General features: G+C 41.1%; 3 protein-coding genes and 1 long non-coding RNA gene across 6 annotated transcripts; 3 read left to right on the forward strand and 1 right to left on the reverse strand.

Moving 5' to 3' along the window:
• The first annotated feature begins 280 nt into the window (after positions 1-280).
• prmt1 (protein arginine methyltransferase 1) lies at positions 281-4,503 on the forward strand. Of its 2 annotated transcripts, none has more exons than XM_061304198.1 (10): positions 281-424; positions 1,575-1,670; positions 1,747-1,902; positions 2,089-2,152; positions 2,258-2,400; positions 2,498-2,585; positions 2,661-2,776; positions 2,851-3,001; positions 3,136-3,257; positions 3,331-4,503. In XM_061304198.1, the coding sequence occupies exons 1-10, from the start codon at positions 398-400 to the stop codon at positions 3,412-3,414; spliced, it is 1,047 nt and encodes a 348-aa protein (XP_061160182.1). In that variant the 5' UTR covers positions 281-397; the 3' UTR covers positions 3,415-4,503. The 2 variants fall into 2 exon arrangements, with proteins under 2 accessions (XP_061160182.1, XP_061160184.1); XM_061304200.1 differs by having other exon boundaries at positions 288-424; positions 1,584-1,670.
• A 447-nt stretch (positions 4,504-4,950) lies between these two features.
• trpm4a (transient receptor potential cation channel, subfamily M, member 4a) lies at positions 4,951-14,883 on the forward strand. The gene is made up of 28 exons (XM_061304197.1): positions 4,951-5,110; positions 6,198-6,259; positions 6,338-6,515; positions 6,923-7,103; positions 7,966-8,135; positions 8,253-8,430; positions 8,894-8,958; positions 9,043-9,276; positions 9,353-9,455; positions 9,633-9,751; positions 9,829-10,131; positions 10,198-10,299; positions 10,418-10,546; positions 10,727-10,856; positions 11,015-11,160; positions 11,293-11,405; positions 11,481-11,585; positions 11,660-11,706; positions 12,041-12,273; positions 12,384-12,499; positions 12,619-12,751; positions 12,826-13,000; positions 13,089-13,254; positions 13,352-13,533; positions 13,639-13,771; positions 13,847-13,919; positions 13,993-14,086; positions 14,214-14,883. The coding sequence occupies exons 1-28, from the start codon at positions 5,039-5,041 to the stop codon at positions 14,228-14,230; spliced, it is 3,759 nt and encodes a 1,252-aa protein (XP_061160181.1). The 5' UTR covers positions 4,951-5,038; the 3' UTR covers positions 14,231-14,883.
• On the reverse strand, positions 13,019-15,490 carry LOC133170966 (uncharacterized). Its single transcript, XR_009718646.1, has 3 exons — positions 15,134-15,490; positions 14,019-14,226; positions 13,019-13,907 (listed from the first exon to the last, which is right to left on the reverse strand). It is a non-coding gene; the product is annotated as an uncharacterized LOC133170966 (long non-coding RNA).
• Positions 15,491-17,002: 1,512 nt separating this feature from the next.
• Positions 17,003-21,254, forward strand: LOC133170648 (germ cell nuclear acidic protein). 2 transcript variants are annotated; one of them, XM_061303727.1, is made up of 7 exons: positions 17,004-17,834; positions 19,775-19,929; positions 19,996-20,058; positions 20,307-20,375; positions 20,570-20,621; positions 20,842-20,878; positions 20,977-21,254. In XM_061303727.1, the coding sequence occupies exons 1-7, from the start codon at positions 17,369-17,371 to the stop codon at positions 21,017-21,019; spliced, it is 885 nt and encodes a 294-aa protein (XP_061159711.1). In that variant the 5' UTR covers positions 17,004-17,368; the 3' UTR covers positions 21,020-21,254. The 2 variants fall into 2 exon arrangements, with proteins under 2 accessions (XP_061159710.1, XP_061159711.1); XM_061303726.1 differs by having other exon boundaries at positions 17,003-17,834; positions 19,775-20,058.
• The last annotated feature ends 246 nt before the right edge of the window (positions 21,255-21,500 follow it).

Raw genomic sequence — 21,500 nt, forward strand, 5'->3', positions numbered from 1 at the left:
AAGAGCGAAAATAGGAATATCTGATAAATTGGACACGCCACAAAGAACACTGTGCTTAACAAGAATGCCAGACTCTTAATTAATAAAACATTCTGAAATTAGAGGGAGACAATTACAATACCAAACCTTTGGCTTTATTTCCAAATTGGAAATAACATTGACAATAACATGCCCCCGTAGGTAAGTAAATATTTACAACAACAACAAGAAACAAAGATTTAAGTTTGAAGATTTAAACATTTATGACTTATTTACAGCCACTCGGGCAGGTGGGGGCGCTACAGCAACCGAACAGCGGTTTTGAATCCCACGAAGAAGAGCGGAGCCGCTTTCTTTGGTTGCGCAAGTCAAGACTGCACTCTCTATTCAAGCTCGCGCAGTCAGGCACAAGATCGAAATGGCGGCGCCAGCGGAGAGGATGGAGGTACAAATTTACGAACTAATATTTTCAACTTCTCCTTTTCAATGTAATCCTCCAATCACAGCCTGCATTTGGTATCGGCAGACTAAGCGATTTACGGACGTTTTGATCTTTTTCAAATACGCATCAATTGATTCGTCCATTTTAACTGACCTACCTAAACCTTAATAACTTTATCTCTTTGTGGTTACTACGTCTAAATGGAATCATGTTGTCGTTAAAATTTCACGCTCCACGTCCATCTTGAAAAACCGCTGTTGCCTTAGGTTTCTTCAATTGTCTAAAAGACCGCGTGGGAACCAACATGTTAGCTTCTTAGCTAGTTAGCTATCAGCCACGGATGCTGATTCATTCTCTTATCGGGTGCGCTGCGATTTAACGTTATCGTTTTTAAAATCTTGGAAAATGGCATTGTTTTCATTTGGTGGTACCCCCGGGCACCGTTGTATGGATTTGCCGCCTTTTCCACCCTGGTCCACGAATGAACGGCTAATGAGTAGCGCACACACTTAGGTATGTCGAAGCCGTGCAGCAAGTTGTCAAAGATGTGTGTGCATTATGTATAATGTCGACCGGACAACGACACCTGTTATTGACAATTGCCTATAGCGTGACTTTTTAAGTCATTCGTTTTGAGAACATTCCATTGAGTGCCTGCATGAACAAGGCCAAGATCACATCGCAGTACTTCAACCATGTGCTCGCATCCTTTGTGCAGCGAGGGAAGCTATACATTGGATGAATGGAGAAGATGTATTTGTACTACATTGGAATATCGTTTTTTCTCATCTGCTTTGAATGAGGAGAATCTTTGATCATTTTAAATTATATGAATAGTTAAAAATCTGCCCACCTGCTGAGATTCTAAATGCATTTTGTGTTTGCAGCAGTTTGAACGCAAGTTAACATTAAAACTAGCAAGTAACCACTCAGACAAGTGGTGGTTGGCTATCTTATAAATAAACAAAGAGGATAATGATCCATATATGCTCCGGAGAATTTCAACAACTGTGATGGGTTAATTTTAGTTCAAGCTCATTCAAACACACAAATGTATGGCAATGCCTACTCCAAAGTACTCAACGCGTTTTCTAGAATCATTAGTAGTTTATGCTGAAGTTAATCTGAATTGTAATTGTGTCTTTTTGTTGAGGTTTCTCAGGGGGATAACATGATAAAGCCTGCAGCTGAAGATATGACGTCAAAGGATTATTACTTCGACTCCTATGCTCACTTTGGCATCCATGAGGTAATTTTGACTGTTAATTTTTCTTACGAGCACAGTTCTTTTTGTCACAAGGTTTTGACCCTGGCATATGTTGTAGGAGATGCTTAAGGATGAGGTGCGGACTCTGACCTACCGCAACTCCATGTTCCACAACAAGCATCTCTTTAAGGACAAAGTGGTGCTGGATGTCGGTAGTGGAACGGGCATCCTCTGTATGTTTGCTGCCAAGGCTGGAGCCAAGAAAGTTATCGGGGTAAGTTTGTCTTTGTATACCCAATAAAGTGTTTGTTTGCCTTTTAGGCTGATCATTCTGAGTGTGGGGGAGGATCTCTAAACAAATATTAAAGTAGTTGTCGGGTAATTTGATCATCAATTACTTGTGTCTCTAATCGTTGAGAATTTTGAAATAACATTTTGCCCTTGTATATTTTCTTTATAGATCGAGTGCAGCAGTATCTCCGATTATGCTGTGAAAATAGTGAAGGCCAACAAGATGGATGATGGTGAGTAAACTAATAAGTGGGGAGATGCTACAATTGCTATATGGAGGAAAGGGAACTTGATGTGTTCTCAGGGATTCAACAAAAGTCTTCTTTTTTTGTCTCTAGTGGTAACTATTATCAAAGGGAAGGTGGAAGAGGTGGATCTGCCCGTGGATGGAGTGGATATCATCATATCTGAGTGGATGGGCTATTGCCTTTTCTACGAATCCATGCTCAATACGGTCATCTATGCTCGGGACAAATGGCTGGTATGTGTGAACTAGATTTGAACTTTTAAATAAGTTCAAGTCCAGCGTTCATGCAGTTGTTTTCTGACCCCCCCCACAATCTCTTGTGTCCTAACAGAAGCAAGATGGACTCATTTTCCCAGACAGGGCAACACTTTTCGTGACCGCCATTGAAGACAGGCAGTACAAGGACTACAAAATTCACTGTGGGTCATTATTTGTGATGACGAGTCGCTGTTTAAAAAAAGAATAAAAAACTGATCTCCACGTGTGTATTTCAGGGTGGGAGAACGTATATGGATTTGATATGTCGTGCATCAAGGAGGTGGCGATTAAAGAACCCCTTGTCGACGTCGTGGACCCGAAGCAGCTGGTCAGCAGCGCCTGCCTCATCAAGGTGGGTGACTGAGCGAAATCCAACGGGAAGTATTTTGCGTGCATCTTTTGGCTTATTGACTGGTTTTGGTGCAGGAGGTGGACATCTACACGGTGAAGGCGGACGACTTGACCTTCACCTCGCCGTTCTGTCTGCAAGTAAAGAGGAACGACTACATCCACGCACTTGTAACCTACTTCAACATCGAGTTCACCCGCTGTCACAAGAGGACCGGCTTTTCCACCAGTCAGTCTGCTTCCCCGGCTTATTGCAATAGCGTCGTGCAAAATATCGCAGGGGAATACGAACTTGTGGCTACCTCGCCGTTGAACCTCGGCTTGAAGTGCCACTTTGATTCAACTTGGTTTGTCCCCCTGCAGGCCCAGAGTCCCCCTACACCCACTGGAAGCAAACTGTCTTCTACCTGGACGATTACCTGACTGTCAAGATCGGAGAAGAGATCAACGGCACGATCAGCATGAAGCCAAACGTCAAAAACAATGTGAGCTTTTTTTTTTTCGCAATGATGTTTTAACAAGTCCTTTGTACTGATACTTAATGTGTTTTGTCTGCAGAGAGACCTGGACTTCACTGTAGATCTGGCCTTCAAGGGCCAGCTGTGTGAAGTGCTCAAGACGTCAGAGTACAGGATGCGCTAGGGGCCTCTTATGCCCCCCCATTCCTCCGTATAGTGTGTCTTTAGAGGCTGACCGGGTTCAAATGCTCCCCCAGCAGCAACATTTTAATGAATTTTTTTTTTTTTTCTGGTGTAATATTCTTCTTTAAATATTTGCTATATTTAAATGTTTTTCCACGTTTCAGGGGGAGTGAGTTGGCAGTGCGCCTCATCGTGCAGTAGTTTAAATGTTTTGTGCCCATCTTCTTGGGTGTCCCTTCTCATTCTTTGCACATGCAAGGCCCAAAAACACATCCTCCCTTAATAGAACTTGGACAATTCGTTGGGCCACTGGTTAACTTGTTTCTTTGGACTGTGTTGAAGCTGAAAATATGCAAGTTGTTTTTTCCCCCCCCCTTCACCGACGCTCTTTCAAAAGCTGCGGTTTCTCTAAAATCCCAGCAGAAGACTCTGACTAATACAGTATTAAGATTTAAAATTTAAACCACAAGCTAACGCCACAAGGTCCATTTTTTAGGAGGGTGTTCTTCCGGACAACCCCACGCTTGAGATGTAAGTGTCAAAACCTTGGCCCTGTTCTGATAACACTTGGTTACGCGAACGAGCATCCATCCTGTTTGCGATGTATTGTGTCCAGCTTGTCCCCCTTGTGTTTTCTTTTAGCAGGTCAAACTGAATTTCGGGAAACGAAACGTCACCTTCCAAAGTTAAACTTTTTAGTGTTTTCATGATGCAAGTGTTGATAATTGCTGGGCCTGAAAGAAGAAAAGAGACTGCTTGGTTCCAGCTCGTTGCACAGCTCCATAAGGTGTCTTCTTGGAGCCCCTGTGTTCAAGTATGCCTTCATCTTTTGTCTGAGGCAATTTGAGTCTGTCGAAATCGAAGTCATTGTGTCAGCATGTGACCGACGTGACTCACCACACTGAGTTTATTTTGATTTTTCGGGGATATTTTGTCCGCTATTTTTTTTATATATATATAGTGAAACTAAAACTGTAAATTAAACTTTTTTGCATCAGCTTCATTCTTTTTGTTTTCGTTACCGTCCAGGTAGTCATTGTACAAAAAGTAGATTTATGATTGCAAGTAAAGGTTTGAGGAAAATGTGAAATTGCCAATTGTTTGATTTTATTTTTGTTTGTGTTGTCTACTACAATAATATAAATCTATATTTTTACAGAAAACGTGAGAAATTCAACAGAGGTCTCTGTGTAAATATATACGGCAAAGGAACTTTTTCAGCAATTCAAAAAATACCTGAAGGGAGTGAGGGTGTAAAGAAAAGAGTCCACAAGCTATAAAGCAATAAATGCAACGAATTGTTTATAGGGGCCCCATCCAAAGTGATGTGTGTGTATATGGCCACACGCAAAGGGCAGGGTACAACATAAAAAAATTGCATTCACTTTCAAGCCAATGGACAGTTTTAAAACTTCACTTAAACATGTATGTTTTGGGGATGTGAGAGGAATTGTGCAAATTGTGGGCTTGATGTATTAGCCACTCATCCACTATGCAAAGTGTGTGTGTGTGTGTGTGAGAGGAGTGTATTGTTAAGTTTCACAGGTATGACACCACAGTCGGGGCGAGGCTTCAAGATTCCCGAATAGTCTGCCGTAGACCGTGACACGGAGGCAAAACGCAGGATGAAGAAGACTGACAAGGTGGACGAAGGCAGCGGTGTGGGACAGACTGAAGTTAAGAAAGAGAAAGTTCAGGTATGTCACCTGACCACCTCGAGCAATTATGTCCAAACGCCGAGTCGCACGTTGCTTCTAAATGCAAAGACAAGTTGTATAAATATTCATTGACTGGAACAGCTTTCAAAATACACGATTAGACGTGTTATTCCGGTAATCAGGTCAAATGTTGGAACATTCAGCTTACAATGTTATTTTCCCATAAAATATGTAGAATTATTTACATTTATTACTTTTTAATGACTAATCCTGCTAAAAATAAAAATCCACATTTGTGTGTGTAGCCACATGTACTTGACCTTCAGCCTTGGGTAGGTGGAGGATTGTTTTCACTTTTATTTTTACATTTGCAGTTTTGAAAGGAGCACAAGACATTCACAAAAGATTCACAATACTGTATACATTTTAAATGATCTTTTTTTCCCTTTTCAAATAGTTTATTTTATTTATACAAATATAATGTATGACGAGTGAATGTTTGATTTATTTTGGACCATAGTTTGATATTTATTTTCCACAAATGTGATGTCAAATTTCAGTTTTATAGGTGGGAAAAAAAGAAATAAAAACAGTTTGGAAAAGCAAAAGGAGTGTAACAAAAGTCGGCAGGCAAACAGGTCAAACCAGTCCTTATTCATTGAGAGTCCCATTGACTTACTTCGGCTTCACAAATTTATTAAGCACGCTTGCAGGCATTATGTTGGAAGGCCTTGCTTGCACTCATGTCTCAGCTTGCATGACATTCAATTTTCTTCCTGTTTGTCCTCACTTACCCTGTCTTCTCTTTAACAGCTGCTAACTTTTCTTTTTTGCCTGTTGCTTTGAGCTCGCTCCTTACTTAATCCAATGTGTGCGTGTTTGGAGTAAAACCAAAAAGAATACCTCAGATAAAGTCGCAGTGAGATGTTTCATTAAAAAACATTTTGAGAAAATACAATATTACAAAACATTAAAAAATAGATGATTTAAAAACCAATTTATTTCAACTAATTCAAAACGATACAGACCAGCCAAAGTCTGACAATTTTTCTACTTGTATCTGGAACAAGATTGCAAATTTGTTTCACTGCGGATTTATTTTGATCAAGATCATTCTTCTGCTCAGAGTTGGATCCCCAAGTTCTTCAAGAAGCGAGTGTGCACCACCTATGTAGAAGATGAACTCAGGTAAACAGGGACGGACGGGGCTCCTACTTAAGGACAATTTACAGTCTTTTGATCTAAATTGCATATTTTGTGTGCCAGTGATGGAGTATTATGTCAGTGCGGTCACGTGCGGAACGTGCATAACATCTTGGACGCGAGGGACTCCGACGGGGAGCCGACTGCCACCCAATGGAATAGCGCACAGCACACTGCAGAGTGTACCACCGATGCCTTTGGAGAGTTGGAGTTTGCCGGCGCTGGACGAAGACACAGCTATGTGAGTGGCGTTGCTCGACACGTACACACACTTGCCATCCCTGATGAAAGTTGATGGTTCTATCTTCAACCCTGGTGAGCATGTTGAAGGCTCCTTGAGCAAGACACTGAACCCTAAATTGCTCCCAGGTGCATGGAAAAAGCCTCCCACTTCTGTACAATCGCAATTTTTGTTGTATGGCAGGTGTACAAAGACATTCTTCTTCTATTTACCGTTGCCATCGTCACTTGTCACTCTGGTGTGAGTCACAATATAAAAGGCGTGATCGCAGTTCCCGGACCATCTTGGGGTGTTGTATTTTAAATTGGAATTGTGACAAACAGACACACCGAAGGGATTTTAGCACCCAAGAGAAAAAGTAGCCGAGACCGTTGTTGTTTATGATGTGTTTTTTTTTTTCCTTCTAGTTTCTGCGGCTGTCGTGCGACACACAACCTCAGCTCATCTACACTCTAATGACGACACACTGGGGTTTGCCCTCACCCAACTTGGTGGTGTCGGTGGTGGGCGGCGAAGGCTGCGAGAATATTAAAACTTGGGTGAGAGAGGTCCTGAGAAATGGTTTGGTTCGGGCTGCGCAGAGCACAGGTGAGAAGCCCAGCTTACCTTTTTAGCAATTTAGCTGGCAAATTAGGATGGGGAAAGTCAATGTGGTGGCAGTTTTTATGTAAATTAGTTCAGTTTTGCCATCTCAATTTGTAAAATCCTGAGCATACTCACATTTTTACAACAATAATAATAATACATATTAAAGTACTGTTAAAGATTCTGTGGCACCTCACCAAGCCATTGGATTTTTTTTTTTCTTCCAACGATGAAAACAACATTCAAACCATGCTTTTTTTTTTTAAGCAGGGTATAAAACTCTAGGTGTGTTGTTAAAACAGGCAGGTTGAGGTAACGAATTGGCCGTGGGTGGCAGGTAAAACAAGGCTGAGGCAAGTAAATACAAAGGGTGTGGTCATGTTTTGGAAAGAATGTTTATGTGCAAAGACATGTATCAATTGGACAATAATGAGAAACAAATATTTGTGGAAAACTTGAACTATTTTATTATTTTTAATAAATAAAAAGAAAAGCTATATTCACTCTTGTCTGATTACACATCAGTTGATTTTTTTTTTTTTTTGTCCGTTTGTCTTTTCACAAGTGTCAGTTACGAGCTACCGTAATTTTCGGACTATAAGTCGCGGGTTTTTTTTTCATCGTTTGGGTGGGGGGGGGGGGCGACTTATACTCAGGAGCGACTTGTATACATATATATGTTTTTTTTTTCACTTTTTTGGGCATTTTATGGCTGGTGCGACTTGTACTCCGGTGCGACTTAGAGTCCGAAAATTCCGGTACTCATCGACCAATAGAAATGCACTTGAACGGAGTATTCGACTTAACTGTCATTGTCATTTATGCTTTAAAATCTTCAAATGAAAAATGTCCCTATGTCACCCAGGGGCCTGGATCTTAACAGAGGGTCTCCGGGAAGGCGTAGCCCGCTGCGTGGGCGAGGCCGTAAGGGATCACGACGCCGCAGCTCCAGCTCACTCGAAAAAGAAAGTCATAGCTGTGGGACTCGCACCCTGGGGCATCGTCCACAACAGGCAGCAGCTTGTGAAGCCAGAGGTACATGGACTTGTTCTATCATGCAGCCACTCTGAGGTCAACGGGCTTGTCTCATGTAACTGGACGTGCATCAAGTGTTGACGCATTGGTTCATAAAATCTTCTCATTTATTTGAAGGGAAGCTTTCCTGCCCGCTACTATGTCCAGAACACCTCGCGTGACAGCTGCTGCCTGGATAACAACTGCCAGGCTTTCCTACTGGTGGATGATGGGAGCACTGGCAGAAGAGGTGGAGAGACAGTCTTCCGGGCCAATCTGGAAGACTATATATCACATCAACCCACTGGCATTTGGGGTCAGACGCTCATTTCAATGATACTGATTTGATTTCATAGAACCTATTCCAACTTCGATGCCAAGAAAATTTGTCCCACAGGATATTATGAAATATTATTCATTGGGAAATGTAGAATTAAAGAATGAACACAATTTTTGTATTCAATATTATCCACTGAGAAATGTCAAATTAAAGAATGAACAAATAATTTGATTAAATTATTATTATCCTGACATAATACTGAGAAATGTAAAATTAAAGAATGAACAAATAATTTGATTAGATTATTATTATCCCATTTCATTGGGAAATGTACAATTCAAGAATTAACAAACATATTTGATCAAATATAATTCATTGGGAAATGTCAAATTAAAGAGTTAAACAAATATTTGTATGAAATATTATTCATTGGGAAATGTCAAATGAAAGAATTAACAAACAAATATATTTTTTCCTGCTTGAACTTGTGTCTCAACAGGTAGTGGCAGTATTGAAATCCCAGTGCTGTGTATGCTAATCGGCGGGGATGCTCACATGCTTGAGGTGTGAACACGAGGCTCACGTACGCACACAAATATATTTGTGTTTCTGCAAAACATTTATTTTGTGTATCTGTTCCGTGCACAGAGAGTAGAGTCATCTCTGAAGAGATCAACGCCTTGGCTGATTCTTGGCGGAACTGGTCCTGCTGCAGACTTTATCAGTGAACTTCTACTGTGTCCCGACTGCTCTTCCATCAGCCAAACCGCCCCATCAACAATGGCTGAGAACGCCGAGTATCTAGACATCCGTAACCTGGTTTCCGACAAGATCAAGAGGTTCTTCCAAGGAGAACATGACTTGGAAAAACTGGTGGACAGTGTGAGTTGAACTGCATTTATACTAACTGCCAATGCTATTATGTTCTTCATTACTATTCATTTTTTTTTTATTCCAGGCTCTGAGTATTTATCACAACAAAGAGCTCCTTACTGTTTTCCATGGGGAACAAGACGGACTTTATGATTTTGACACTGTCCTCCTCAAAGCCCTTGTTCGAGGTATGGATATGGATTCACTGAAGCCCAAAATGTTGTTTCGGGATATGATATTGTTTATTCTTGTTATTTTATGGGTAAACAATGGGGAAAGTGACTATTATTCCAATTATGCAAGATGCATCCCATCACCAGCTGTCAAGGGTGTGAAATTGGTGCGTATGTCTTTTTTGTGTCAAGCTAGTAAACATCTGTCCAATGATGCCAGCGAATACACTCAAGAGCTGAAACTGGCCGTGGCCTGGAACAGAGTGGACATTGCCAAAGCGGAACTTTTCACCGGAAACATTCAGTGGACGGTCAGTCAATCGATCTTCTCAAACTTGATGTTGAACATCTTATTGTTGTAACCCCAAAGCGATTGCTTTTTTCTCAGTACGAGGATCTGGACGACTCCATGACAGATGCTTTGATCAATGACAAGCCTCAGTTTGTGCGCCTCTTCTGCGAGAACGGTCTGAACATCCTGGACTACCTGACCTACGAGCGCTTAGAGAGCTTGTATCGCTCGTTCTCCGACAGCACTGTGGTCTACACTCTGCTCCAAGGACATCTGAATGACCGTCTCAGCCTGTCTGGCTCTCATGCCAGTCTGAAGGGAGTCAAAATGGGTCACCTAAACAGCACGCAGAGTGTCATGCCAGGACCTGCTTCAGCACAACAACTTAGCCTGTTTGAGGTGAACACATTATTTCCTGTGAGATTTTTCTTGTAAGTCACCATGGTGTTTTTATCGTTGATGCAGGTGTCACGTGTGTTGTGGGACTTGCTGGGAGATGTGTGTCAGCCTTTCTACTATGGACCCCTGGGTTTGGACCCCGAATTCGGCATACGAAATACCCTCAGAGTCTGTAATCAACACTCCTCTCCATTTAAAATTTGATTCATAAAGGCGCTCAATTTAGGCCAATTGATAAAACTTCCATACAAACAGCAAATTTATTTATTTTTATTTTTTTATTCAGCATGTCATCAAGTTGTTGCAGGGGAAATGTGCGTACCGGGACCAACGCTGCCAGTCTCCGTGGGCGGCGCTCTTCATTTGGGCTATTCTTCAAAACCGCAGTGAGATGGCCATTTACTTCTGGGAGATGGTGAGGCTCGTAAAGAATAAGTAGATGCAAGTAAACATTGTGCAGGATCATCAATGTAGTCAACTTTTATTGTGTCAATATTTTAAAATAATAATTGCAAATCATTTGCATCTATAAAGTGATTTTATTGGGGGGGGGGTTCTGTTTTATTGACTTCCCATGGTCTGTGTTCCTGGTCAGGCCGGGGAGTCGGTACTGAGTGCGCTAGGTGGCTGTAAGATGCTGAGAGAAATTTGCAAGCTTGAAAGTGAGACGGAGAGCAAGATGGCCATGAGAAAACTGGCGCAGAAGTTTGAGGATCTTGCCCACGGTAAGTCACATTACCACATGATGACCATTTTATTCTGACCAATGTTGAGTAACCACGACAACCGGATGGAGGGAGGACATCTCAAACAGTAACTCTTTGTCAGACAGTGACATTATTATATTTGATATATATTTGACTTTTTTTTTTCCTCCCCCCAGATGTGTTTGGAGAGTGTTACCAAAGCAGTGAGAGGCGCTCATTCAAACTCCTGATAAGAAAGTCTCCAGTGTGGCTTGATGCTACATGTCTGCAAATGGCCACTGCGGCGGATGCTCGCCAGTTCTTCAGCCATGATGGAGTTCAGGTCGATTCTTAAGTTTACTTTTTAAAACTAAACTGAGGACAGCCTTTTCTTTTTTTTTTTTAGGCCCAAGTTACCGTTTGGAATACCAAATGTGATTAGTTTATCCTTAAGTGTGTTTGCTCTCGGCTGTAGGCACTGCTCTCCCAGATCTGGTGGGGCAACATGGACAGAAGTACCAAGGCCTGGAAGTTGATCATATGCTTCTTTGTGCCCCCCCTCATCTACACAGACTTAATCCGCTTCAGGTCAGGCGTTGCACTATGAGCAGCAGTCTCGAAACGCTTTGCGAGGGAGATTTTAACTTGGTGTATTTTTCACAGGAAGGATCGGGAAACGGTTATTCCTGTGGACGCCGACCACTTAGAGAGTGACAACCCAGGCAGAAATAATACCAGGGTCCTCTCCCTGGAAGACATCATACTCCAGTAAAATGATTGCGTAACAATGATGTTGGAACTACTGTTTTCCAAACGGTCGCTTCTTTTTGTACATTTCGCAGTGATGGCGACGCTGAGGAACACAGGGCTCTCAGAGACGATCTGAAAGGTGGCTTTTGATGACATTGTTTGATTGATTCGGCAAATATCACTCCACGAGTAGTTGCGCAATACAGAATACAGTGGCCACAATTTTTGAAGGGTTTTGTTAGCATGAAGATTATTGCATACAGGTGACAATCCTGAGCCTGCTGTAAAAAAAAAAAAAAAATCTTCATTGATTGACTGTAGCCACAGGAGTAGCTTCACTCCCATTGACGGATATATACGTCCAAGATCCATTTTAACTGGGCTGGCAGTGAATGAGTTCTCCTCAAGTATGTGTCAGCCTCCAAACCACCGTAACCGGTATCCAACTGGTATTTATCCGCTTTTCCTTTCAGCCACTGAAGCAAGCAACACTAAAAGACCATTCTTAATGTCACGGTGGAGACAGTTTTGGTTTGCTCCTGTCACCTCCTTCCTGGGCAACGTGCTGATGTACTTCGTGTTCCTCATATTGTTTGCTTACGTCCTATTGGTGGATTTCAAGCCCCCGTCTCAAGGCATCCCATCCAAACTGGAATTTCTGCTTTACTTTTGGGTTTTTACTTTAGTCTGTGAAGAGATTCGACAGGTCAGTGAGACAAATTTGACCACTCACATGTATTGCACCGGTCATTATTTCAGATAAACATGACTAATTCTCAAAATAAAGTTCCAATTGTCAACCTCTTTACTTGACAGGGTTTCTTCATGCCCACCAACTTCATGCTCCAGAGGATGAGGAGTTACATGGAGGATATTTGGAATAAGTGTGATCTCGCAGGCATCGTTATCTTCATTATTGCTCTGTGCTGCAGGTGATGAAGATGTTTTGCTTTACCTTTGCTATTTACATCCTTGTGTCAAAACTCTTATGCAAAACAAGACAGAGGGACTTGTGTTTTACTTCCTTGTTTTTTTGTTTTAAATCTTCCAGAATGTTTATATGGTCATTTGAGTTTGGTCGAACTCTGATGGCCATGGATTATATTGTCTTCGCACTCCGCCTGATCCATATATTTGCTGCCCACAAACAGCTTGGTCCCAAGATTATCATTGTTGGCAAAATGGTAACACCATAGACCGTAAGGAAATGTCAAAAGGATTGATCATATCTAATAAATCGATTTCTTGCTTTCCTCAGATGAAAGACATTTTCTTCTTCCTCTTTTTCCTGGCTGTGTGGATCATGGCCTACGGAGTGGCCAACCAGACGCTTCTCTACTCGTACGATCCCCGACCAGAGTGGATATTTCGCCGTGTTTTATACAAACCTTACCTGCACATTTATGGACTACTTCCTATGGAAGAAGTGGATGGTGAGTGACTCAATAGGATTAAAAATGGATCCGATCGTCTTTATTCAGGACAAATGCTCACATCGTACTTTGTCTATTTCTCATGCAGCTGAACTATTTCAACAACCCAACTGTACCAACAACAGAACACTAATTCAAGCAGGAGCGGAACCATGCATGAACACATACGCCAACTGGCTGGTGATACTTCTCCAGACTGTCTATCTGCTGGTGACCAACATCCTCTTGATTAATCTCCTCATTGCCATTTTCAGGTACACTCAGAATGAATGCATCGGTAAAAAGAGGACTAATGAATGTGTTTACTCGCTTCAAACGACATTGTTTGCTTTTCTTTTTCTCCCCTCCCAGTTACACTTTTAACCTAGTTCAGGAGCGCAGTGATATCTACTGGAAATTTCAGCGTTACAGCCTAATTGTGGAGTACCACGCCAGGCCTTGCCTGGCCCCGCCGTTTATCATCATTTCACATCTGAATGTTTTCATCAAGCGATACATCCGCCGCATACCCTCAGAAAAGAAAAAACATTTTGGTGAGAACAGCACCAAACACACTGATTACATTTTCAGAAAAAAAAATAACCTCACCCCCAAATTTTACCGTATTGTCTAACACATATGACATTATATTATATCAGCTTTGACGCTGGAAGACATCAAGTCCAGCCGACTTAGTATGTGGGAGGCCATCCAGAAAGAAGACCTCCTCTCTCTTCAGAATAAACAACAAAGAGAGAGTGACACAGAGCGGCTTAAACGTACATCTGATAAGTAAGTATTTCCATTAAAAGTGTGTGTGTGTGCACGTATATGTGTGTACGTGCATTCATGTGTCTGTGTGTGTAGGGTGGACAGTGTGCTGAAGCACACGGCGGAGAACCGTGACCTCAATCGCCGTTTGCAGCTCCTGGAGACAGAGGTTAGCGATCCATCAATGACGTTACAAACAGAGGTGCTCCAAGGCATGTCAAATTCAAATCTTTCTTTCTTAGATGGAGTTCTGCTGCAACGCCCTCACCTGGATGATGGAGGCAATGTCTCAGAATGATCTCACCCCAACCAACCGGACACTTCCACTCCTACGAGGTAATGAGTTATCTTGGTGGAGTCACTCAATTTTGCAACATATAAGTCACAATATCATCATTGTGGAGATTTCGATTGCTGATCAGGCGTTGCATCTTTTTTTTTTTTTCTCCTCCAACTGTTGTAGATCTGCCGCCAACCTGAAGCACCGCAAAATACACACATGAACACACGATTGGTAGAGTGGAAAACAAAACCCCTTTCCCCGAATATTCTTGATGAACTACGTATTTTCTGAGAAAAAAAAATCTATACCTAGAGCAAATTTCTAAGGATATCCCAGATCTGCAATTGTGCCCAGTGTGAGGATGTTAAAAATATAATAAAGACCATGATACAAATGTTTGCGGCACGCTTTTTACATATTCATGGAAAAAAACACCACACAATATTATTATTACGCTATATCGATCATTCATAAATAATGCTAATAGTAAAATTAACAATCATTTGGGCTTTTCGTACTCCCTTATTTATTTACCCCAGTGCACGTTTTCATTCGGACACAAGAGGGTGGCATGGGGAAGAAAGGCTGCCACACACTGGGGAGTAGCGTAGCGTAGCATTGCTTTCAAATTCACAGCCTGGGAATTCATTGTGCTTTTAATACGTAAGACTCGACATTTCAAAGACTATTGAGGTGTTTGCACTATTTGAAACTTTAAGTTCATGTGATCGATGAAGTCCCAGGAAGGTGAAAGCACCCGGATATATTATTAACGCATTCCTTGTTTCAAGGTTTTTCAACCTGTGTCTATTTCTGCATCTGCGTCTTAATAAAGCCTGACTTGACCCCATGTCTGCTTTCTTCCTCGGTCTTTTCAAGTTGACCTGTTCTATATTTCTTAAAATGGAGAAGAAAAGCCAAACATATCTAACTATCAATGAAAGATTTTTTTTTTGACCAGCCTTATTGAATAAATGAAATATCGCAATAACTTATTCACTCTCCAAACCGCAGGTAATGCAACACCACTTATGACCAAATAGTTTAAAGTGTGTTAGGCTCATAAACTTGTAATTCTGAATTTAATGTCCGTACATTACCCTCATCGCATGTCACCGTGGTCAAAGGAGTGATAGACGGGCAGTAGCGGGAGACAGCTGAGTTTAAAACGGAGAAGCAGGTTACGGCAAGATGAAGACTGCAAAGTGGTTGAAAGTGGAGATGAGCCTAGACATGCCAAAGACATTCCTCGTGCCACAGACTCTGCCTCCATTGACCCGATCGACCCACTTAGCTCCACTGTAAAAATAATCATCAGTATCATTCGATCCGTTTGGAATCATTTTTGATGAGGTGGAAGTTCTGCCTATATACAAAGTATTCGGAAAATGAACTAGACTCGAGAAGAAAGGTGTCATGAGGCGACGAGCAGAGAGTGCTGGATCGGTCCATTCATCAAATGGACTTGACATTCCCCTTACAGGGTTCATTTGCTTGCCTCAATATGATCCCATGCCTCATCTCTTCCCATGTAAGGGCTGGCTAAAGCGGGGAGCAGCCGTGTGGCTCTGAGGACCCGACTCGACTTTTGTCTATGGCACATAAATCTATTTCATCATAAAATCAGAATTAAGAAAAAAAAAAATCAGGCAAGACATTAATGTCTTTTGCTTTGTTGGCAAAATTTTAAGTAGTGCAATTTATAAGAGCAAAAAAAATCTAGTCTATACAGTTGCAGGTTTTTTAAAGCACAATAATGGTTGCAAAAAATAGAAATGCATGCATCAGAATTATGAATTTGCTAAATGTCTTTTAGAGAGACCCAGTCATTGAGGTTGCAGATATTCAAGAAGGGTGAAGGGCAACTGGTTGTATATAAAAAAAGCAAAACGTTTCCAAGTATCTAAAACTGTCTCCAGCTCAACTGACCTGGATTACAATGTGGTTTAATTCATCCATAGGGAGACACACACACACACACACACACTCCAACAATTAGTCACCATTCTTAAAAGACTGTCAAATTTTCACCTCGTCATGTCAGAGCCACTACATCACTTGTGCAATGCTAAAACCTAACTCATACTATTAACATGAGCAAATAAATGACATTTTATTCCGGTACTTTACGACCATACCGCAACATGCCATCTACACAACCTTGAGTAACGATAAACATTTAATAATAAAAATGTGTTCAACACAAATGAATAATGACTTAACTTGTAACTTTTGATATTCTCAATGCATTGTCTGCCCTAACCGGTTAAATTGCAAAACATTTTTCCAAAACGACTCTATATTTGCATATTCATATTCACGGCATAATGAAACCGTCGGGCTGCAATTTGTGCAAAAAAAAAAAAAAGAATGCATCATGGGTGGCAGAGGAAGGAAACACAACACGAGATTTCCAGCTTTTTGTCACGGATTTGGTGAGACTTGCCCGAGTCTTTTTGATAGTGTGCTGCTCCCACACTAACACAGCCCGGTGGCTCACATTACACTGACTGTGGCGTTGTGTGGTTTTAAATAGTTCAGTTGTCAACTCCTCCTTCCACAAATCCATCCATCTATTTTGGGGATGTTGTGTAGGGGGGGCATAGAATTCAGTCCAGTTAGCCTGGGTGTAGGTAATTTCAAAGACAGCACATCTAAAAGGGTGGTTTGCGCCGTTTCTGGCGTGAGCACAGCCGACTTGGTAGCCTGCTCATCAAAGTGGTTCCTCTCCTTCTTCATCCAAAAAGCGCTGCAATCAATACATGCTAGCATTAGCTTGTTTAGAGTTTGCATTTGTTTACACAGTTAAGGATTATGATCAATTCGATGATTATGGAAAGTCAGTGAGGTCCACCTGTTCCTTATACCCCCTTCCTAACTTATGGATGCAAGCCTGCCCACCAACATTTGCCCCTGTCAGTCAGTCGGTGAGTCTAAACCACCCCCCCCAGGCTGTCTTATCATCTTACCCATGGGTTGGTCTCACGCTTTTTCAGTCTATTCCTGCCAGTGTCTCCAACACTGACCAGTCACTGACAGCTCTCATAAAAGTGCTGATGAAAAATTGTGATTCAAATTAAGGACTTTTTCAATCCAAGGACTGTTGTGTGGAAACTGGGAACCTGAACCCGGAACTCAGTTTGGATTATTTTCCATTTGCAGGAGCTTGTCAATTGGATACCATCAGAAGTGGTGCCACTGGTCGACTCCGTAGGGTGTGCTTTGGGTGCCAGTTTGTAAGGGCGTGTGTGTTAAAAGGCCTGAAGAGCAGTTGAGGACACCTGCCGTGAATCCAGGTTTATCCGTTGGTAGCTGGCCCGGTCTAATCTTTGGACATGGCATCCTTAAGAAGTCTGATTCTAGCGCTCTTGATGGCGCTGCTCTGCTCCTTCCACACCCCACTGGCTCCCATGGCCAAGGCCCAGGATCTGCCATTCCGCTCTGAGCAAGGCCTTGTGGCCGATGATGACGATGATGATGACGATGATGATGACGACGACGACGATGATGATGACGACGATGATGATGATGACGACGACGATGATGATGACGATGATGATGACGACGATGATGATGACGATGATGATGACGATGATGACGATGATGATGACGACGACGATGACGACGACGACGATGATGATGATGATGATGATGACGACGACGACGATGATGATGATGATGATGATGACGACGACGACGATGATGACGATGATGATGACGACGATGATGATGATGATGATGACGACGATGATGATGATGACGATGATGATGATGATGACGACGATGATGACGATCATGAAGGTCAGTGTTTGCGTATGGTCACGTAAAAGACCTTTTTCATGTAATTGTCAGACCACTAGCTTCTTCCTGGAGTGTTTTTTTTTTAATTATTTTTTTTTACTTCTACCACCATTTTCACAAATGGATTAACCCGCAAACAACAATGAAATGTAGGCTCGGTCATTTATTCAGTACATAGTATTATTTGAATGGGGCATCCTTGCATGTTCATGGAAGATGGGAGATGTCCATAGTGAATGTGCATGTGGATGGTGTTTTGTTTCCAAGTGCAGAGCAGTCCAAGGCGTCTTTGGCTTCGTGAGTTTGCTGAACTTTTCATCTCTGTCAGTTGTCTTGAGACGTCAAAGTCCCTCCTCCACCACTTTCTAGCTCACCAATGTCTCTTCCTGTGTTCTTTTCCCCTACTGAACTCTAGAGTTATGAGCACTTTGGGGGAATTGAACTGGCCCACCTGAAGCTCGTCTGTCCGAAGTTCTTCGTACAGTACACTAGATATGAACTTGGGGACTGCGGAATTAATTTGGAGAGAGAGAGATTGAAAGCACAAAAAGACAATTTGATATCTGAGCCTGTTTTGGATAACAGTTTTCTCTTCTAGTCTTTTGATTTTTGTTTCATTGGGAAAAAAAATAAAAAAATGCTTCCTCTTCTGGGAACATCTCATTTTGGTGGGTATTGGATTGACCTACTTTTGTGTCCTATTCATGTGAGTCTACAGAGAAAGAGAGACTGATTGATTGATTGAAGGTTGAAATTTCCTACTCGATAGAATGAGGGAGACTTAAGCTTAAGGAGAGGTGCAGGAGGGCCATTTTCTAAATTCATTGAGATTTAAAAAATATAATCTGGCTGATCAGGCTTAAATCATTTTAAATTTCCAACAAGTTTCTCTCTTTCTTCAGATCTCTATAGCTCTCTCTTTCTCTGGAGAACATCAATGCCGCTGTTGAACAATTTGTTTTTCGAGCGCTGAAATAACAGCAAATTGTGAAACTTAAATGCATCCTTGGAACCTTTTTTGGAAACTTGCAATAATTACGTACAAACAATTTTCACTGTCGTAGCTTTGTGACGTCGAAATGCTTGTTTGGCACTGTCATCATTTTTAAAATGATCGTGGACTCATTTGAAATACATTTTTATGGGCATGTTTTTTTCATGAATTAAGGAATTGCTGCCCAGCCTTCTGGGAGAGAGTATTTGGGAAAAGAGAGAAATATCTTGAGAGCTCTGTTAAAAGTCAACTTGTCAAGAGATGAAATGGTTTTCTGCTTTTTTTTTTTCTTGTTGCTCTTTCTTAATGAAAAAGTTTTGTGATGACTGTGAACACGGGTGGTGAAGAAAGCAATTACCATTGTCCATATGTCTTTAAAACTACTTTGAATCATTAAATAAACCAAGTTTACACCAATGTTAACCATGACTAAAGGAAGTATATTAATAGCACTCAAAATATTGTGTTTAGTCTGAATATAGCATCACCAGGCCTGTTTTTTCTTACTGTGAAACTTGGAGTAGTGACGGTTTTAATTATACATAAGAAATTATTTCATACTTGCTTTACACTGCATTGGAAATTATTAGAATCAAGGGACTCAAGGAAAAGATGCAAGGTGAGTTGTGTACATTGTTGAAAATACCTGCTGCAAGTGGAATACACTATTTAAAAAAAAAAAAAGACAGATTAATACAGGTACAACTATGACATTGCTAGGTTTCGAAGCTCTTACCTGTAATTATGCAGTATCTATGAGCCAACTGCTGTAAAAATAGAAAGTGCATTAGTTATGAAACAATTTGCACATAGACACTTGGATCAGATAATGCAACACAATCTCATTTTATAGCCATGGACATAATCTTTCAACGTGAATGCAATATATTTCAGATGTAGTGGAAACCTGGGAAGTTTGTGTACTGTATGTTGAACATATTTGCAGATGATGACGATGATGATGACGATGACGACGACGATGATGACGACGACGATGATGATGATGATGACGACGACGACGATGATGATGATGATGACGACGATGATGATGACAACGATGACGATGATGATGACGATGATGATGACGATGACGACAACAAAGATGATGATGACGATGATGATGACGACAACAAAGATGATGACGATGACAACAAAGATGATGATGACGATGATGATGACGACGGCAAATATCACAAAGGATCGCTCTGTGCATACTGCGAATTCTGCGAGGTAAATCTGCTACACAATTAAACAAATACTTTGGCAACAGTTTTAATAAAATAATTAACAATGGCATGATCTGTCCAAAAATAAAATACATCGGGTTGGCAACATTCTGGTCCTATGTGCCTACCCCAGGTAGCACTGATGAAAAATTGCGGTCCACCCTAGCATTGAACTTCCCCGTCCGTCCGTCCCTGCTCTATAGATAATGTAATATGATATGTGGCTTATTTTGGCACGTCATCTACTTTCAGCACTGTGACAGCTGTGATAAATGTCCTTGTGAAGAAGGAGACAAGTCGGCACATTGTGATGACTGCAAGGTGAGACACTTGCGGTCGCGTACAAATTCAGCAGTCTTGATACTCGTTATTGTTCTGTATGAATTCTCAAATAGCATTTTCTGTCTTCTGTATGGACCCACAGCAATACCAAAATAAATATATTCCAAATGAACTCCGACAGCTCGACATTGGAGGTTAACTGTTGATTTTGTTCATTCTTCTTTTTTCCACAGATGTGCAGTTTCTGCCACGTGTGTCCTGCATGTCAAACTCTTTGCCAACCCGGTGAGTGACTCTAGAAGCAACCAAGTTTCTCAAGAGAATAAAGAGAATATTTCAATTGTTTGGCGGATAAATAGAAAAATACAACCCACCAGATCTGTTGCGTTAAAGTTACAATACATTGATTTTGGTTTCCTTTTTCTGTAATTGTACAGTGAGTCAAAAAATATAATGTTAATGGTGTTAATGACGACACAAATTATTGTGTTACTGTTTCCTCCAGGGGGATTCCTTGACAAAGTGACTGGGTCAATCTACACGTAAGTTATTGCCGGCTGTTAATAATGAAATGCGATGACTACTTTTTAAATCGTACTAGTCATTGTGTGGAAACTATTGTCTGTGTCTAAATCCACAGGACTGTTGCCGATGTCTTTGACGACGATGATGACGACAACTGAGAGATGCCAATCTAATATTCCCACTTTCACTTCTTGATTTTTTTTCTTATGGGGGCTACTAACTTGGGAACCTCTCTGGCGTCTCAATAGAAATTGTGAAAGTAATAATATATTTATGTGTCATTATGATATTATATATGCTGGGAAAAGCCCCGCTGTTGAGAAACATTAAATTGTTTGTGCCACTCAAAGTTAAATAAATGTGAGGAATAAAAAGTGGGTACATTTCCATTGATTGGTGTTCTATTTATTACTTTGGAATATAATATGAAGTGTCCATGCCTGTTCAAATAATCAATAAAAAAATGACAAATTGTGGTTCAGGATTCTTTTTTTTAAACTCAAGAAAGTGTCCATGCCTGTTTCTTGAGTTTAAAAAAAAGAATCCTGAACCACAATTTGTCATTTTTTTATTGATTATTTTTCAAGAAATTATAATATTTCTAATTCCATTTGCACAAGTGATACATGACATTTAAAA

The sequence above is a fragment of the Syngnathus typhle genome, linkage group LG17 (assembly GCF_033458585.1).
Source record: "Syngnathus typhle isolate RoL2023-S1 ecotype Sweden linkage group LG17, RoL_Styp_1.0, whole genome shotgun sequence".
Lineage (NCBI taxonomy): Eukaryota > Metazoa > Chordata > Actinopteri > Syngnathiformes > Syngnathidae > Syngnathus > Syngnathus typhle.

Bases quoted from the DNA above. Each gene is read 5' to 3' on its own strand.
- prmt1 (XM_061304198.1), top strand. From the start codon at position 398: ATGGCGGCGCCAGCGGAGAGGATGGAG. The intron at 2,401-2,497 runs GTATGTGTGAAC...GTGTCCTAACAG, and splicing joins ATGCTCGGGACAAATGGCTG to AAGCAAGATGGACTCATTTT. The intron at 3,258-3,330 runs GTGAGCTTTTTT...TTTTGTCTGCAG, and splicing joins AGCCAAACGTCAAAAACAAT to AGAGACCTGGACTTCACTGT.
- trpm4a (XM_061304197.1), top strand. From the start codon at position 5,039: ATGAAGAAGACTGACAAGGTGGACGAAGGCAGCGGTGTGGGACAGACT. The intron at 6,516-6,922 runs GTGAGTGGCGTT...TTTTCCTTCTAG, and splicing joins CTGGACGAAGACACAGCTAT to TTTCTGCGGCTGTCGTGCGA. The intron at 11,161-11,292 runs GTCGATTCTTAA...TCTCGGCTGTAG, and splicing joins TCAGCCATGATGGAGTTCAG to GCACTGCTCTCCCAGATCTG.
- LOC133170648 (XM_061303726.1), top strand. From the start codon at position 17,369: ATGGCATCCTTAAGAAGTCTGATTCTAGCGCTCTTGATGGCGCTGCTC. The intron at 17,835-19,774 runs GTCAGTGTTTGC...ACATATTTGCAG, and splicing joins CGATGATGACGATCATGAAG to ATGATGACGATGATGATGAC. The intron at 20,622-20,841 runs GTGAGTGACTCT...TGTTTCCTCCAG, and splicing joins TCAAACTCTTTGCCAACCCG to GGGGATTCCTTGACAAAGTG.